This window comes from Bactrocera neohumeralis, chromosome 6 (assembly GCF_024586455.1).
Source record: "Bactrocera neohumeralis isolate Rockhampton chromosome 6, APGP_CSIRO_Bneo_wtdbg2-racon-allhic-juicebox.fasta_v2, whole genome shotgun sequence".
NCBI classification, from domain to species: Eukaryota; Metazoa; Arthropoda; class Insecta; order Diptera; family Tephritidae; genus Bactrocera; species Bactrocera neohumeralis.
In genome coordinates, this window is record NC_065923.1 from 966,289 (window position 1) to 980,688 (window position 14,400).

General features: G+C 35.9%; 1 protein-coding gene across 2 annotated transcripts in view; it reads left to right on the forward strand.

Moving 5' to 3' along the window:
* The window catches only part of LOC126761150 (DNA-binding protein D-ETS-3), an 87,225-nt gene that overhangs the window by 14,736 nt on the left and 58,089 nt on the right, over window positions 1-14,400 (forward strand). For both annotated transcript variants that reach the window (XM_050477105.1, XM_050477104.1), the window contains exon 4: window positions 6,174-6,266. In XM_050477105.1, the coding sequence (XP_050333062.1) occupies window positions 6,174-6,266 (93 nt within the window). The remainder of the gene's footprint in view (window positions 1-6,173; window positions 6,267-14,400) is intronic.

Sequence of the window (14,400 nt, forward strand, 5' to 3'; positions counted from 1 at the left end):
TAAGATTTGTCTTATCTCAGTTCAGACTAACTTTCCGCTTGACATCAGAAATCCTGACATTAATCCATGTACATATTTGGCACTGAGAAATTGCCACGCTCTTTCCATGGCTTAGTTAATTTCAAATATCTGCTTGACAACTAAAGGTTTTTTATTGTCAAAGCGAAGGATGGGTTTACACACGTAAACATTCATTGCAGTTACACGGGCGACAAGAGTTCAGCACCTTGAGTCGGTTAATCCTCTGCATTTCCTTTCATATCATACGCTTCATTTATGGAGAGGAGAAAAATATTTTTAATTATCTAATTAGAGCCCTTTCATCGTCCTTTTGAATACAAAGAACCGGTTTGGGCGCCAAAGATATATAACATCAGCGTCATTCTGAGAATTTCAAATCAGCACATAAGCTTATTAATATCTACCTACTTAATACCAGAGTCTATAACTCTTAAACCATCTGGTAGTAGAGGAGCTTTACTCGATGTTTCCAATTTGTTTCAACTAAAGAAGTGACCCCATCAAAAAAGCTTGAGCGGTATACTCCAATTTAAAGAAGTATTTGCTGAAATTGAACCGCAGTTGAAAGAATTTATTTCGGTAAACCTCACTCAAATATGGTGAACTTAAAAATTTGTTTGCTTATTTATCGCAAATAAAGTTAGTTTGATTTAGATTATTCAATATTATTCCGATTTCATTTGAATGGCTATTAAACAATTAGAAAAATATTTTGCTATATCCAGCTCCTTTACCAACTCTCCCCTCAAATCCATTATTTTTGCGACCATTACTTCCCTGTTTAGTATGTTGATAGTTTTTTTCCTTCCTGAAGATATTAGCTACCCGGACAGAGATATTCCACGTACATAACTACATACATAGTTCTAGAAACATAACATTTGATCAAATTTTACTCAGACATACCAAAAAAATTCATGTCAACGTATTTTAATATAAAAGTACAAAAAATTGGCTTCTGAAATTAAATTTTTTCTTCGCCTCTGCCGGCGTATGGAGGACATATGGAGATCAAAGTTCACACGAACATAAAGTACCAATCAAGGAAAATAAATTTAATTGGCTGTAGTGGTCATCACTCTTTTAAGTGATGTGTTCTAAGCCTTGCATTAAATATTTTTTATGTAGAGATGCGAAACTCATGTTGGCGAAATGTTAAACTATTTCAACTTCTGTTGATCCTTAAATATAAATATAAATTAAATTGATTACACAAATCATATTAGAAGACTTAGACTGCAGCTCCGGACTAGAGATTTCAGGCACTTTGTTATTCAACGTTTTACTCAGCCAACATTCTCTTAAGCTTCACATGAATTAAAATCTAAATGGTATGAAAAACGTGGTATACATATGTATATTTTTAGCTTCAACCATTGTGTAGAAATTTCATAAAAGTAATTTAAAAGAAATTTTACTTTAGGTTCGGACTTGTGTCAAGTAAATATGAATCGCCTATTGAAATGACCTCTCCTACAAAAATTTCCAAGAACGGCTATTAAATCATAATTAAAGCGATTTATGTGACAAAAGAATGAAAGGAATTCTCACAAGCAGTCAAGCAAAGATGGATGAGCTTTGATTTGAATAAATTGCTCGTAAATTCTTCAACGCATACCATTGTGAGTGGATAACGCAAAGCGTTTGCCGTTGGCCACAAAACTCAAAGCTTTTGGTGCTCAAAACAGCTTCACGACAGCGCTATGGGGCCACATAGCCAGTGATATCCGTTCTCCGCTTCGAAGATGAGGTGTGCGGAGTTACCTCGGCGAAATGCTTATTTCTCGCTGCCCAAAAATTCTGTCGGACCAAAGTGGAAGTGAAAAGTTATCAGCATGGTAATAAATAATAAAAATCGCTGTAATAAAAAATGTGACCAAAATTGTCAGTCGAAAGCCAAAGTTATGTAGATGGCCAGCCGGTTACATAACTACTTAACATACATACTTTTCCATAAGCTAAGTGGTGGCGTGCACGCCCTGATGACTTTGCAGGCTTTCACTGGTCGTCTTTATTATGCTTTTACTTGGGTGATAGTAAATATTTCCTTACTGTTTCGTTTCTTATGATAATTTTTGCAAATTGCGAGGGTGGCGCTGTCGTCCAAGCCAATATGCGCGTGGGTGGCTAGAGAAAAGGGTTCAGTCGCAATACGCACACTTATAAACAACCACATGTACACAGCTAAACGATGGTGGCATTTTCATTTCGACCTTTTCTTTATGCCTCATATTTCGTTTGCTGGTCGGTTGCTGTTATGTGGCCCTTTGATGGCGCGCGGTACCTAAAGATGCCCCGAAGAAGTTTATATGCTGGAAAATAACAAAAGTTCGCCCACAAAAGCGCAAAGTATAAATACGTATAAGATACAGGGCATGGGCATAGATATATGTAAGTACAGCCATATATGTATGTATGCATGCGTTTAACCTTTGTGTTTCTTCCATATGCGTGGGTGTGTGGGTGCAGCACGCATTGTGCTCTGCTAGCGAATCCTTTTTGTGTACTTTTATGATCATTATTATTGTTATTACTGCTGTTGTTGTTGTTGGCATGCTTGTTGGCCTGGCTGTCGTTAAGCCAAAGTTATCTCATGCCACAATTTAAGCTTCCTAACAAGCGTGTTCTGTAGTGTGCATGTAAGTGTGTGTGTTTGTGAAATGTATCAGTGTGCGTTGATGCGCTATGCTTGGCTTGCTTGAAAAGAATCTCTCATGCGTAACTCATTATTTTTCTTTCGCAGTGAAAATAATTGCAGAAATTGTGAAGATGGCATTTTTTCTGTTTTTTCTGTTTTTGTTTCGTATGCAACCACCCGCATTAAATACACATGTGTACACATACCATATAATCCTATAGAACCGACCGCCTATAACTACTATATACTCGTATTGTCTGATTTATTCTCGTACTCTCGGGTATGTAAAGATTCTTTAATCAGAAAACTTATGAATACTTAATTGGGGAAGAGAAAATTTATAAATTAAGAAAATATTTTTCTATGATATATGTATGTACATATGAGTATTTTGGGTTATAATTAATATAGAGTAAATCAGTACTTTCTGTAATGGCTTTCTGTAAAGAAAAAAAACTTTTTCCGAATGAAAATGTAACTTTATTCTTCGACATAATATATGTATATCTAAAGGAATTTATTTGTGAATACTGATTCGATCTACCTCTCTCCTCTATCACACGTAACCACAAAAGCTTAGTACTCTCATGGAATCCAGAAACGTGCTGTGAAGTGATATAATTCGTATTACAATACAAGAATCCGATGGTCTACAGATTGCTGTGTATTCTAGAATCAGACGATTAGGAGTTTCTAGCTCCATTTCACAAATCCAATAGTTTTCACAAGAGTATACTATATCTACATTCGACATGTCTTTCTTAAGCCCTCGTTGTCCAATGTAAAGTAGCAGTAGATGAAATTTGTCTCTGTGAAAATTTATAATGTTCTTAACCCCGGTCGAGACCAACGGTTTGATACACTTAGTCGAGACCAATGGTGTTTGGCTAGGCCAAGTGGTGTTTACATACATTTGTATGGAAATACGTGTTGTATTTACGCTCATATATGTATGTACAATATACATAGATACATTTTTGAAATTTCTTACCTCTCAATTTGGTTGAAATCAAATTGACTGCCTTGTTCACGCTTGGCGTGGCAATAGCGTTCACAAAAAATATAACATTTTGAGAAAAATTACATTTTTCTTAACCTTTAAAACGCTCTAGCGGCTAAAGTATTTGACCTACATAAACATACAAACCAATTTATACATGTAACGAACATGAAAACAGATAAATCAACCGTGCGAAGTGATAGAAACATACCAAAGTTCATACATTTTCATACAAAATATATGGGGTCCAGCCAAGCACCATTGGTGCACTAAGGTGTAATATTATAATATCCTTTTTTCGTCCTTTTCGATACGATATCCTTGAATTTTTTTTCTGAATTCTATAGACAATAAAATTCTAGGAAGCTATCTGGAAGCGCAAGTCGATTGCTACACTCTAAATATATTTAAATAACATTTAAAAACAAAATATGCCTGGCCAGACCCGAGGGTCTCGATGAGGGTTAAACTGTGTTATGTTGTAATCCTTCTAATTAGCACATGTCTGCTGCTTTCAGTTCATATCTGTCCTTGTCCACAATCTCCTCCTTAGAGCATGCAGAAAGAGGGGTAAGTTCATCTGCTAATTCATTGTTGGCTGCTGCTTTAAGACCCGGCACTCACATGAGGTGCACACGGTTGCAGACCGAGAGGCTCTTGAGTCAAGCGTCTTGACTATCGTTCGTTGGAGATTTATATCCCTCAGACCTCAGTTTTAAATATGATCGGAGAACATTCTATGGGTATGAAAAGTTTAGATTGCCTTTCAGCTTTTGTGTGAAGTTTACCATTTTGGTAATGTTGTCCTTTCAACTTCTGGACTTAGAAGTCTGCGATGCTTTTGATGCCCGTGCAATCGCGCTTTATGTAACTGTCGGCCTTACGATTATAGTATAAGAGTACAACCATCAGATGATCTTTGGCTTATAGACCCGAAAATTTCCACCTACGCGTTTGCAAATCATGAGTGCATTTGTGGCTTCAAGTCAGTGCAAGATACATACACATGCCTATTCCACCTTGTGAGCCCCAGGTACATTATTTGATCGCCTGCGGCGCTGCGAGTGGTAATAGGCAGGATCAAATCAGTTTCTTTAGGACTTCTGGCTATTTTAAAATACAGAGAGATAGGTATGGTATTGGCTTTGTGTCTTTAATTTTTCAAACTCAGGCCAGAAGTACATATGTGCGAGGTTGGAAAATTAAGGAGTAATTTAATTTATCGCTGACCTTTCTTCTTCAAAATTGAGGATATACCAGAGAACTTAATTGGCTTTGATTTAACAAAAAAACCTCTGAAGGAACCAAGTAGCCAGCCAATTTCTAATTGTGCCTTGGGAAAAAACACTCACAATTTCCAAGAGTGAACTTTCTGATGGAGCAGTAACAGAACTCAAATTTCTTAAACAAACTAAACAAATGTTTGATAAATTCTTTTCATTCATAATTTGCCATTATTTGCTAAAACGAAGGGAAACCCATTGTTTGTGGGCTAAAGAAGTGCTCACACATCGGCAGTATTTAAAGCTTTCATGGTATCCTTATCGACGCGTGTGCTTCATTGTACAACAACTTCATATACACAAACACATTCACCTAAGCGTAAATTCAATTGTCCGCGTATGCGTGTGTGTTTCGGCGTGTCACGCTACAGAATCAATGAAGAGCGCACGCTCGCACGCGCATTAAACAGCTACTTGAGCGTAACGCGCATCAATACACCGTTAAAAGGATAACGTGGCATCTTTGTTTGTTTCTTGCTGGTCACATTCTAACATTTTAATCTCAAGTTTGTTTATACTAAACAAAGATTTACGCCAATTAGACCACGCTATTTACAACAACAATAATTGCGTGCAACATACTTGTAAAAGAACATCAGTCAGCTCCACCCCTTCGATTAATGAGTTTGCAAAAATGTTATTGAATATGAAACGTTATCGATAGTGGTGGTAGTGGTGGTGCCGATACTGGTGGATGTGTTATTAGTCGTGTGCGTCCTTCGCTCTGCTTCGGTACATTAGACGCGTCCGGCCGCTTGTTCCTATATGTACCGTTCTCTTCATTTTTTCACCCTTCTGCATATAAGACCAACTGGTATACGGCTTTGAAGAGATTTCTAAAGATCTAACCGTAGCCATTCAGCAAATTGTCAATATCAACATCCAGAAATAATTGCTGTGATTATGTGACAATTATCTGTGCAACAATAACGATGTCGAAATTTATGTCACTAGGGATCGGCTGCTTTGTGGGAAAATGAAGCCACTCGACTTCTGATAGTCCATAAATAATTGCTGTGAGACCATGTGGCTCGGAACAAATTCAAAAGGGTGTTTTGGTATTATTAAAAAGTAACTGTACATTTTAGATATGCAAATCAGTTATGCAGACTCAAAACGAAAATAAATACAACTTAAAATAATTAGTGGTTATACTTTTACTTACTTATAAAACATTATCTAGATACATACATACATATTATGCATAATTCAAAAGGATTTTTTTTTACAGAAAAATTGTCCTCTCTGTGTTCGTCTTCTTCCACGCCACATGCGGTAAGCACGAGTAGTGAGAATCATCGTAGCTCCAGCAAATGCATAACCGGTAAGTTCACCAGTTTTTATTTTATGCATATAAATTTGTAAAGCATAATTTTATAATTAATTTAACCTCAAATCTACCTATCACCGCTATGGGAACTTACGTGCGTAACAATATGCATTTGCTGCTGAATTCCTAAAAAAGTTTTCTTGCCGTTTCTGGGCAGCTTTTTATGACGCAGCTTTTTATGGCGCAGCTAGGACAATAACCCATAACGGTAATAATGTGTTGCATAAAGCCGACGATAGAGCGCGTTGTGAATTAACTTTCTTGGGGTTGCATAATCAATACGAAATTCGTAATACCTATATATATTTATATGGGGATGTATATCCATGATTGATGATTGAAAATTCAGTATATCGTCCTTAGACACAGCTTAGTGACCAGTTGATATTTTCAAATACTGATCTATAGTATAGATCAACGTAACAACCCGTGTTGTTTATTTAGTAGCGATTAGTAATTGTATTATTATTATGGTCCAAAGCAAGCAAGTTTTTACAAATCTTTCCTACATTTTTGAAAACCATAAATAAAAAAAATTACAACAAGCTGTTGTCAGTAGGGGCGGTCGTATAAGTTTTGGCTTCGATTTTTTTAGGTTGCCTTTTATATTTCGGGATTTCGCAACCCTAGTTTTGCAATCTGACAACTCAAAACGTTGTTTACAGTTACCTAAAATATTCATCTTGGTCAAAAATTGGAATTAAAAAGCGAATATTATCGCGCGACTATTTTTTACAACTTTCAACGACTACAGTGCGTCAATGAACTTAATTCAATTTTTGGCGATGAAGTTCCATCAAGAGCCAGTGTTTATTGGTTGTATGGTGAATTCAATTGAAGTCGTAGTACACTCCAAATTCAGCTCTTGTTGCGGAAACTATTATTGTTGTGCGCAAACTGATATTGCAAAATCGTTATGTTACCTATCGTGAGATTGAGACAATTATAAGCATTAGTGGGACTAGCATGTAGTAGATTCAATATTGCATGAATTGTTTCATTGTAGAAAAAAAATGTTCCACTTGGGATACCACACAATTAGTTGATCGCTTAAAAAAAGGCTGGTGTCGATTGGTCGAGCGAAATTTTAAAAACATATGATAACGGTGCTTCAAAACATGTATATGACAACGCGACAGATGATGTAGGGGCCCGAAAGTAAACAGCAGTCTACTGTATGGTTATTTCAAATGAGCCGAATCTGGCAAAAGCTGCTCGACCACGAAGCACTTCCAAGCAAATGGTTGCCTATTTTTTGGGGAAAATGGATCAACGACACCACTAGAACAACGCATTCGATGAATCTGACCTAATGTTTCAAAGGAGAGAATTGGTTTCTTTTTTGACTGCATTCACGACGGACTCTTTTGTCTCTCAAGCCGGTTTTTTGTAGGCGAGGGAACGACAAGGAAAGGCACTTAGTCGCTTATGATCGGGTGGCACGCTTTGTGTTCTTGTTCATAATATTCCACTATTACTAAATTCGTTATTCATTTTCATTTTGAAATTCTTAATATGGTTGCAATTGCGCTCGGTTTCATCTGAATACTTATGTACAATGTATTCGGAAATTTAAACGTTATCGTATACAAATATGCCTAAGATAATAGAAATATTTAATGAGCGACATAAAAAAAGAGAATTTGCCGATAAAGAGCGAAAAAAGAGTCCGCGTGGGAACGCAGTCTTTCCGAGAGCTTGCGATTTAGTTTATGAAAATGGCGCAGAATACACAAATTTGGCATCAGGGTTATTAGAATTCATCGGTGGCCTGGGTATATTTTCTCTACATCTCTTAAGTAATGGTTAAAATAAGAGAGATAAATAGATAATTGATGAAGCAATGAAGGAAGGACTCTCATCTTTTTTCTTGACTTCTCACACGGGAGTCAAATTATTTGGTGTTCCTGTCGCTGTATCAGGTAAACGATGGTTCCCTTTGAAATCTCTCCTATGCAGATTAAACAGAAAATTGTATGTTTTTTCTCTGCCTCAATATTTCTTAGCTCTTCTTTGGTATTGTGAGTTTAGTAAACTATTGCTTGAAGTTTTTATGTAAAGTGTGTACGTTTTATGTAAGTTAATATAAAAACTTCCGGTCCACTTAGTCAGTATTGACCAGCAGATAGGCGTAAAAGTCTCTATCTGGGGTCTTTACCGAGATCGCGCTATATAGTTATTTTATCAAACCAACCATATTATAATTATCTTAATTTCTCTCAAAAAGGCTAATCGTTTATTAGAGAATTCAGAGTTCCGAAATGATTGTTTACTTAGATTTATGAGAGCAATCGAGATTCTCATTAATAAATAAACAAACGAGGTATCAGTGACGACTTTAAGTACTTTAGCTTGACTAATCGTCGATTTAAATAATCCCCTTGACATACACTTCAACGTTATATGCTTGACAGTGGGAATCGCTCTCATCGCTGAATGCAGCTCAGATAGTGGGACGCGTGGACGCACAACGGGGCAGTGCAGTGGGAAAGTTTGTAAACAATTGTCAAGATGATTTGATTAACACATTGCTACTGTAAACATACATGCGAAAAAATCACAACACAACAACAAGTAATCGCTCGCTTAAGTGCACTTCAGCGGTAATCCTATTAAAAATGGCATGTAACAGACGTTCACTGACAGTTTACTGGCTGAAACACCCCAAAGAAAGTAAAATTCGACACACACACACACACACACACACACACACACACACTAATAATAGAATAGACTGTGTCATACAAGTCAGTGCAGTGCAGAACTATTATTGCTGTTGTTGTTGATGATGGTGGTGGTACGCAGTAAAGCTGGCTCTTCGTATTGTTGCTGGAACAATGAAGCTAATCGAGGAGATCATAAAATGATCAAAACGCAATTGCAAGGCACGCGAACGCAGTGGAGTGAGGTGAGATGTGGGTTGAGCGGCAGCGGGTTAGGGAGCAAGATTTAGCTGGTACACGAATGGTTAGCGTGGGAAAAGCGGTACGAGTAAAAAAATAGCAACAATTAATAAAAGTGTGCGTTTGTAATAAATTTTCGTGAATTGATTTGTTGAAGTGGAATGAGAGAGTCCGTGAACGAACTAGTTGAAAGCGTGATTCAGCAGCATAATACATGTGTAGGGTGTTCTTAAAAGCTTTTTAGGTGATTTATGAGCATAAGTTAGTGCTGCATATTGAAATTGTGATTTCATGTGTAAAAGCCAATTGAGTATTAGGAAAATATTATACATAAATATTGACTAAACTTGAATAGGGAATTCATTGAAAACAGTTAGAATGCAGATTTTCAATTTTATATCAAAAGATGACTAAAATGAGTCTAATAAGTTAAACCAAGACTATTGAATAGACTAAAGATAATACAACGTCAAAGGCAAACATATTTTTTTATGAAAATATAATAGCGGAATTGGATTACAAGCTTGTTACAAGGACTCTTTGAGAGTGGATGATCCCATTTTTGAGGGACAAACAATTGCAAACACTAATGAGAATTTTCGTGTTTTGAAAAAAATATTTATTCATTCTTCTAAGTTAATGTTGTCGTCTACAAAATAATCCCCTATCGATATTATGCCCTTATGCTAGCGCTTCTTGCAATCGTCGAAACACTTCTCAAACTTGATTGTTGGGATAGCCATTAGCTTTTTCAGCGATTTTCATATACATATCTTGTAAAACGACGACTCTTTCTTTTGGTTCTCTCTATTTTTGGAAATAGGAAAAATTTACATAAAGCCATATCTGAATATGGAGGCTGGTGTGGTTTCAGTATTATTTTTGGCCAAAAATTTACGAACAAGCAACGTTTTCACAAAATAAAATCGTTACAGCTGAAAATTTTATCGTACTTCAGGGACATCTCTATCAAAAAATTTTGACAATCGAATCCTCCTGCGAAATTTTAAATTTTTATTATAGATTATTCTCAGAATACACGTAAACCTTTCAATAATCTTTCTATTTTCTATATTCTACTAAAGGACCCGTCCACGTTTTACTGTGGCTGTTACGTATATACATACATAGGTAGTACTACTAATACCATCTTTATGATTTCTATTATTTAGATTATAACTATTAGTCAATGAGAAGGTGAGGCAACATGTGTTAGTTTACAAAAAAATAAATCAAGAAGCATTTCGTGTCTTAATAAAGCATTGGTGTTTGGGGGAAAAGTAATGTTGAATTTGCTCTGTGCAATGCTTCGAAAATATTTCTGTATATCTCAAATTATAATAGACCTTTATATCAACACTCCAGTTATTCTGCTATATTTTTATGCTAGATATCGCGTTTGGTTTTTAAAAATGCATTTGCATGCTTCGCCCATAATCTAGCAAAGTATCCGCAATGCCTTGACGACTAAAATCAATCAATTGATGCCACACTGAATATAAGAGCTGGTTAATTTGGTTCCTTTCATTACTATACCTATAATAAGAGAGATATGCTGACAGTCCTATAAAGTTCCTTAAAGAGCTCTCTACATTTCTAATATTCTCTCAGTTCAAAGTAACAAGTTACCAGTTTAGGCCAGAGTGAGAAGTGATGGAGTTGGTGTGCTTGAGATACTGGACGGAAATATGTTTCAAGAATGTTAGAGTATATCCGTCTATGGACGTTGCTTATTTGAAGGAGCTATTTTGAGGGTGCGAAAAAGCCCTTTATGAATGTTAAGAATTTCATTATTTGTAAAATACTTAGAAATTTGCCAGTTTCGGAAAATATTACTATAATAGTTATAAATTTCAATTCTCAAATGAAAAAAATGTTTCAAATCGCAAGTTTCCCAGCCTTTTTGACCATTTCGCGAAGGCCCTTCCACCTCACTACCCAAAATATAAGTTTAGCGCTATTAAATAGTAGAACATTTTCCATATTGTTTCGATCAGCATTAATACCAACAAAAACTAAGCTCAATTGGAGTAACAATGAAAGCAACAACAATTACATTATCGACAACATCAGCATGGCATGATTTATGATGGCAACTCGCGTGCAATCTTGGACACTCATTGCTTCTAACACACACATGCCCATATGGGCATGCATATCATTGCCGTCACCACCGTTCGACCTGCAACGGTAACACGCACCGTCAAGCACCAAATCACCAACTCATGAAAGCAAACGAGCAATAAAGCCAAAAGCAAAAAGGTCCCAAGGGATGATAATGACTTTGGAAAAAGTCAAACGTCGGTTTCTCCTAGGGCGGAGAGTGAAAAGTGGCTAATGGTCGCAAGTGAAGTGAACTGCGAAAAGGGCCATGCATAAAAATATTTACACATATAATAAAAATTCATGCGAAAAGACTAGCACCCATACACAGACACACACATTTACTATATCGGCATGAACAGATCGAGCTTCTCGCATGCTGTGTCTCATATTGTCGGAGGTGGTAAGAGCAGAACTACATATGTAAGGTTAGATGCCCATTAATTTTGCGAAATGTGAGAAAATTTTGCGGTGCGAACTATGAAAATATAATATTTAGGAAGCTTTTTCTTAATGCCTTTGTTATGGAAATTTTAATTGCATGGCGAACAAAGTTTTACTATAAGCTATAAAGGTCATTTGAAGTTCAATACAAATCGTGAACTTTGGAACTGACTGGGGGAATTACTGGTATTAAAAAGATTTCGAGGGTTTATGCCTTCTGCGGGGAGGAGGGATGTTAGATTTAGTTTTTGTAACAAAGAAAGAAAGAAGAAAAGAAAATTTTTTCATGCCAATTTCATAATCGAAATTTATTATTCATATATAAAAATATGAAATTAAATATATCCTCGTAGATAAATCACCTTAGCCCACATTTATATCTCATTTGGCTCCCCACAAATGTTTAAAGTCACAACTTATGAAAAAATCAATGTAAATCTTTCTACAGAACTTCCAGATTAGAATGGTTTTGGAATTCCCCCGTTCGATTTGCTTCATTCAAGATAGCCTCACAACGAGTGTTATCTCTCAGAGAAGGGGAGAGGATAACCCACCATCTTGTTGTGTTATCCTTCCGCTGACAGAGACGTGTAGCGCTGTGCTCATTCAATCTTCGACTCTAAAGCTAAATAAAAGTAAAGCTCCCAAATTTTTTTTTCATTTCCAGAAGTAAATTAAGTCGCCTGCAATTAAAGATGAGTCTTACAGCATTCTAGTTGAAAAAAATGCAAATATTTTTACATTTGCATCTCTGACAAGCCGTCGACAGACGTGCCAACAAGCTAAGCGCGTCAGTGCGCGAAATATGACATGAGAAACTTGGCACCGAATTTCATTTCATAAAATTTTAGTACCTATTGTACAACTCACAGCACAGAAAATGGCCAAATATTAAAAAAAAGTTGCTACTGCTCATCTCCATTCACCATTTTCCATTTATTTACGGAGGATATACTCGTTTATACGCATGTTTCTACATATTTATATAGGTACGTGCTGCCAAAAAGGCGACGCTTTCATTTGGTGAATTAAATTTCAACTTTAGCGACACACGCGGTGCCAATAAGGACACCGTGGATAAGCGGCTGCCCAAAATGAATGCTGCTCTACTCTATACTATAGGTACAAAATACCCAGCACTGACGCTGCAAACTAGTCTAGTTATTTATACTGGTTTCTAACTACAATTTTCTGAATAAAATTAAACTAGCCCGAAAAACATTCTATATACATACATATATATATATACATATATATAAAATTGGTAAATTTAAGGCCACCAAATTTACTACATCTTTAAGTACATTTACTAAAGAAAGCTTTACTTAGTGGGTTAAAAATTATTCTTGTTTTTGGTGGGTCCGTTTAATTAAAATCTGACAACAGAGATCTTCTATGAGACAGACATGTAAAAATCTCCAATTGTTTTAGAAAAAAAGTTGTTTGGTGGACTAGTTCGACTTGTAGCTGGTAAAAGTTGAAAATGACTAAACTTTTCCTTATACGAGTACTATGAAGGTACTGAGTAGGATTTAAAATACTAACGCTTTTCTAAATCTATTTTAAGGAATGGGTTAAATATAATAATTAATGCTTACATCTTTGCTAGCAGTCTGTTCTTTATGTGTTTTTTGCTTTTATTCGTCAACTACAGGGTCCTACAAAATTTAACAAATTTCAGAAACTGAAGTGGTTTTTATGTCGAAAATTGAGCTTTAGCCATTGGGGCGGCTTACATTGACCGCAAGGTGATAACAAATATTAGTATATAGATTTAGTTTCGGTCGGATTTCGACCTCTTTAATATCTACTAGGCAGTCACTTAGTTCCTTCGTTCTCTCAAATTTGAAATTATATTATATGTATGCTCAAAACTCCTTTTGTCAATATTCTAAATATTCTAAAATGGCACTAAATGTGCTGCGAATATAAAATTTAACGTTGTATTATTTTGTTTAAATATATTTCCATTTAATGTTGAGACAATTTAATTTATATTACTATGGAACTTTTCAAAATTCAAATCTGGACATATTTGACGGGGAAATTCGCACCACTCGCTGCATGCTGTTAGATAATTTCATGCTGTCCTATGTTATGTATGCGCACATGCCCTGCAGGAAAAACGACCAAGAGCTGAATGTGCGCAATTATATCGCATTTACCGGCAGTATTACATGGTATAACGTTTTTTCCACAAAACTACATCGATGGTGAGTGTTGCTACATTTCTTTATAATCCTACCTCTGGGCAGTTTGATCTAGTACCAAAATTAATATTTGAAAGTAAGGAGCGGTAAAGTTCAGTTCAACCATATACAATATAAGCTGCCTTCGTTTCGATAAGCATTGGATAGTGGAGAATCGAACAAGCTATAATAAAACTTGCGCTCACCGGTAAATTTTATTAATTTTTTACACTTACTTGTCTTTTAAACCATTTACTGTCGTAAAAACTGTTAAACAAAACTTATTAGCATTGAAGATTGTGGTTATACCACTTTAATAAGGTGTACGTATACTTTCTAGAATCGAATTTAACTCGCATTTGTCGTTGCAGTTAAAAGTGCGTATCTTGACGAGTGAGAGCGCATTCACAAATGGCGAATCGAAGACAGCTTTTGTCTATTATGGTTGAGATATGTTTGCCAAATATGTATACTTTCGAAAAGTGGATT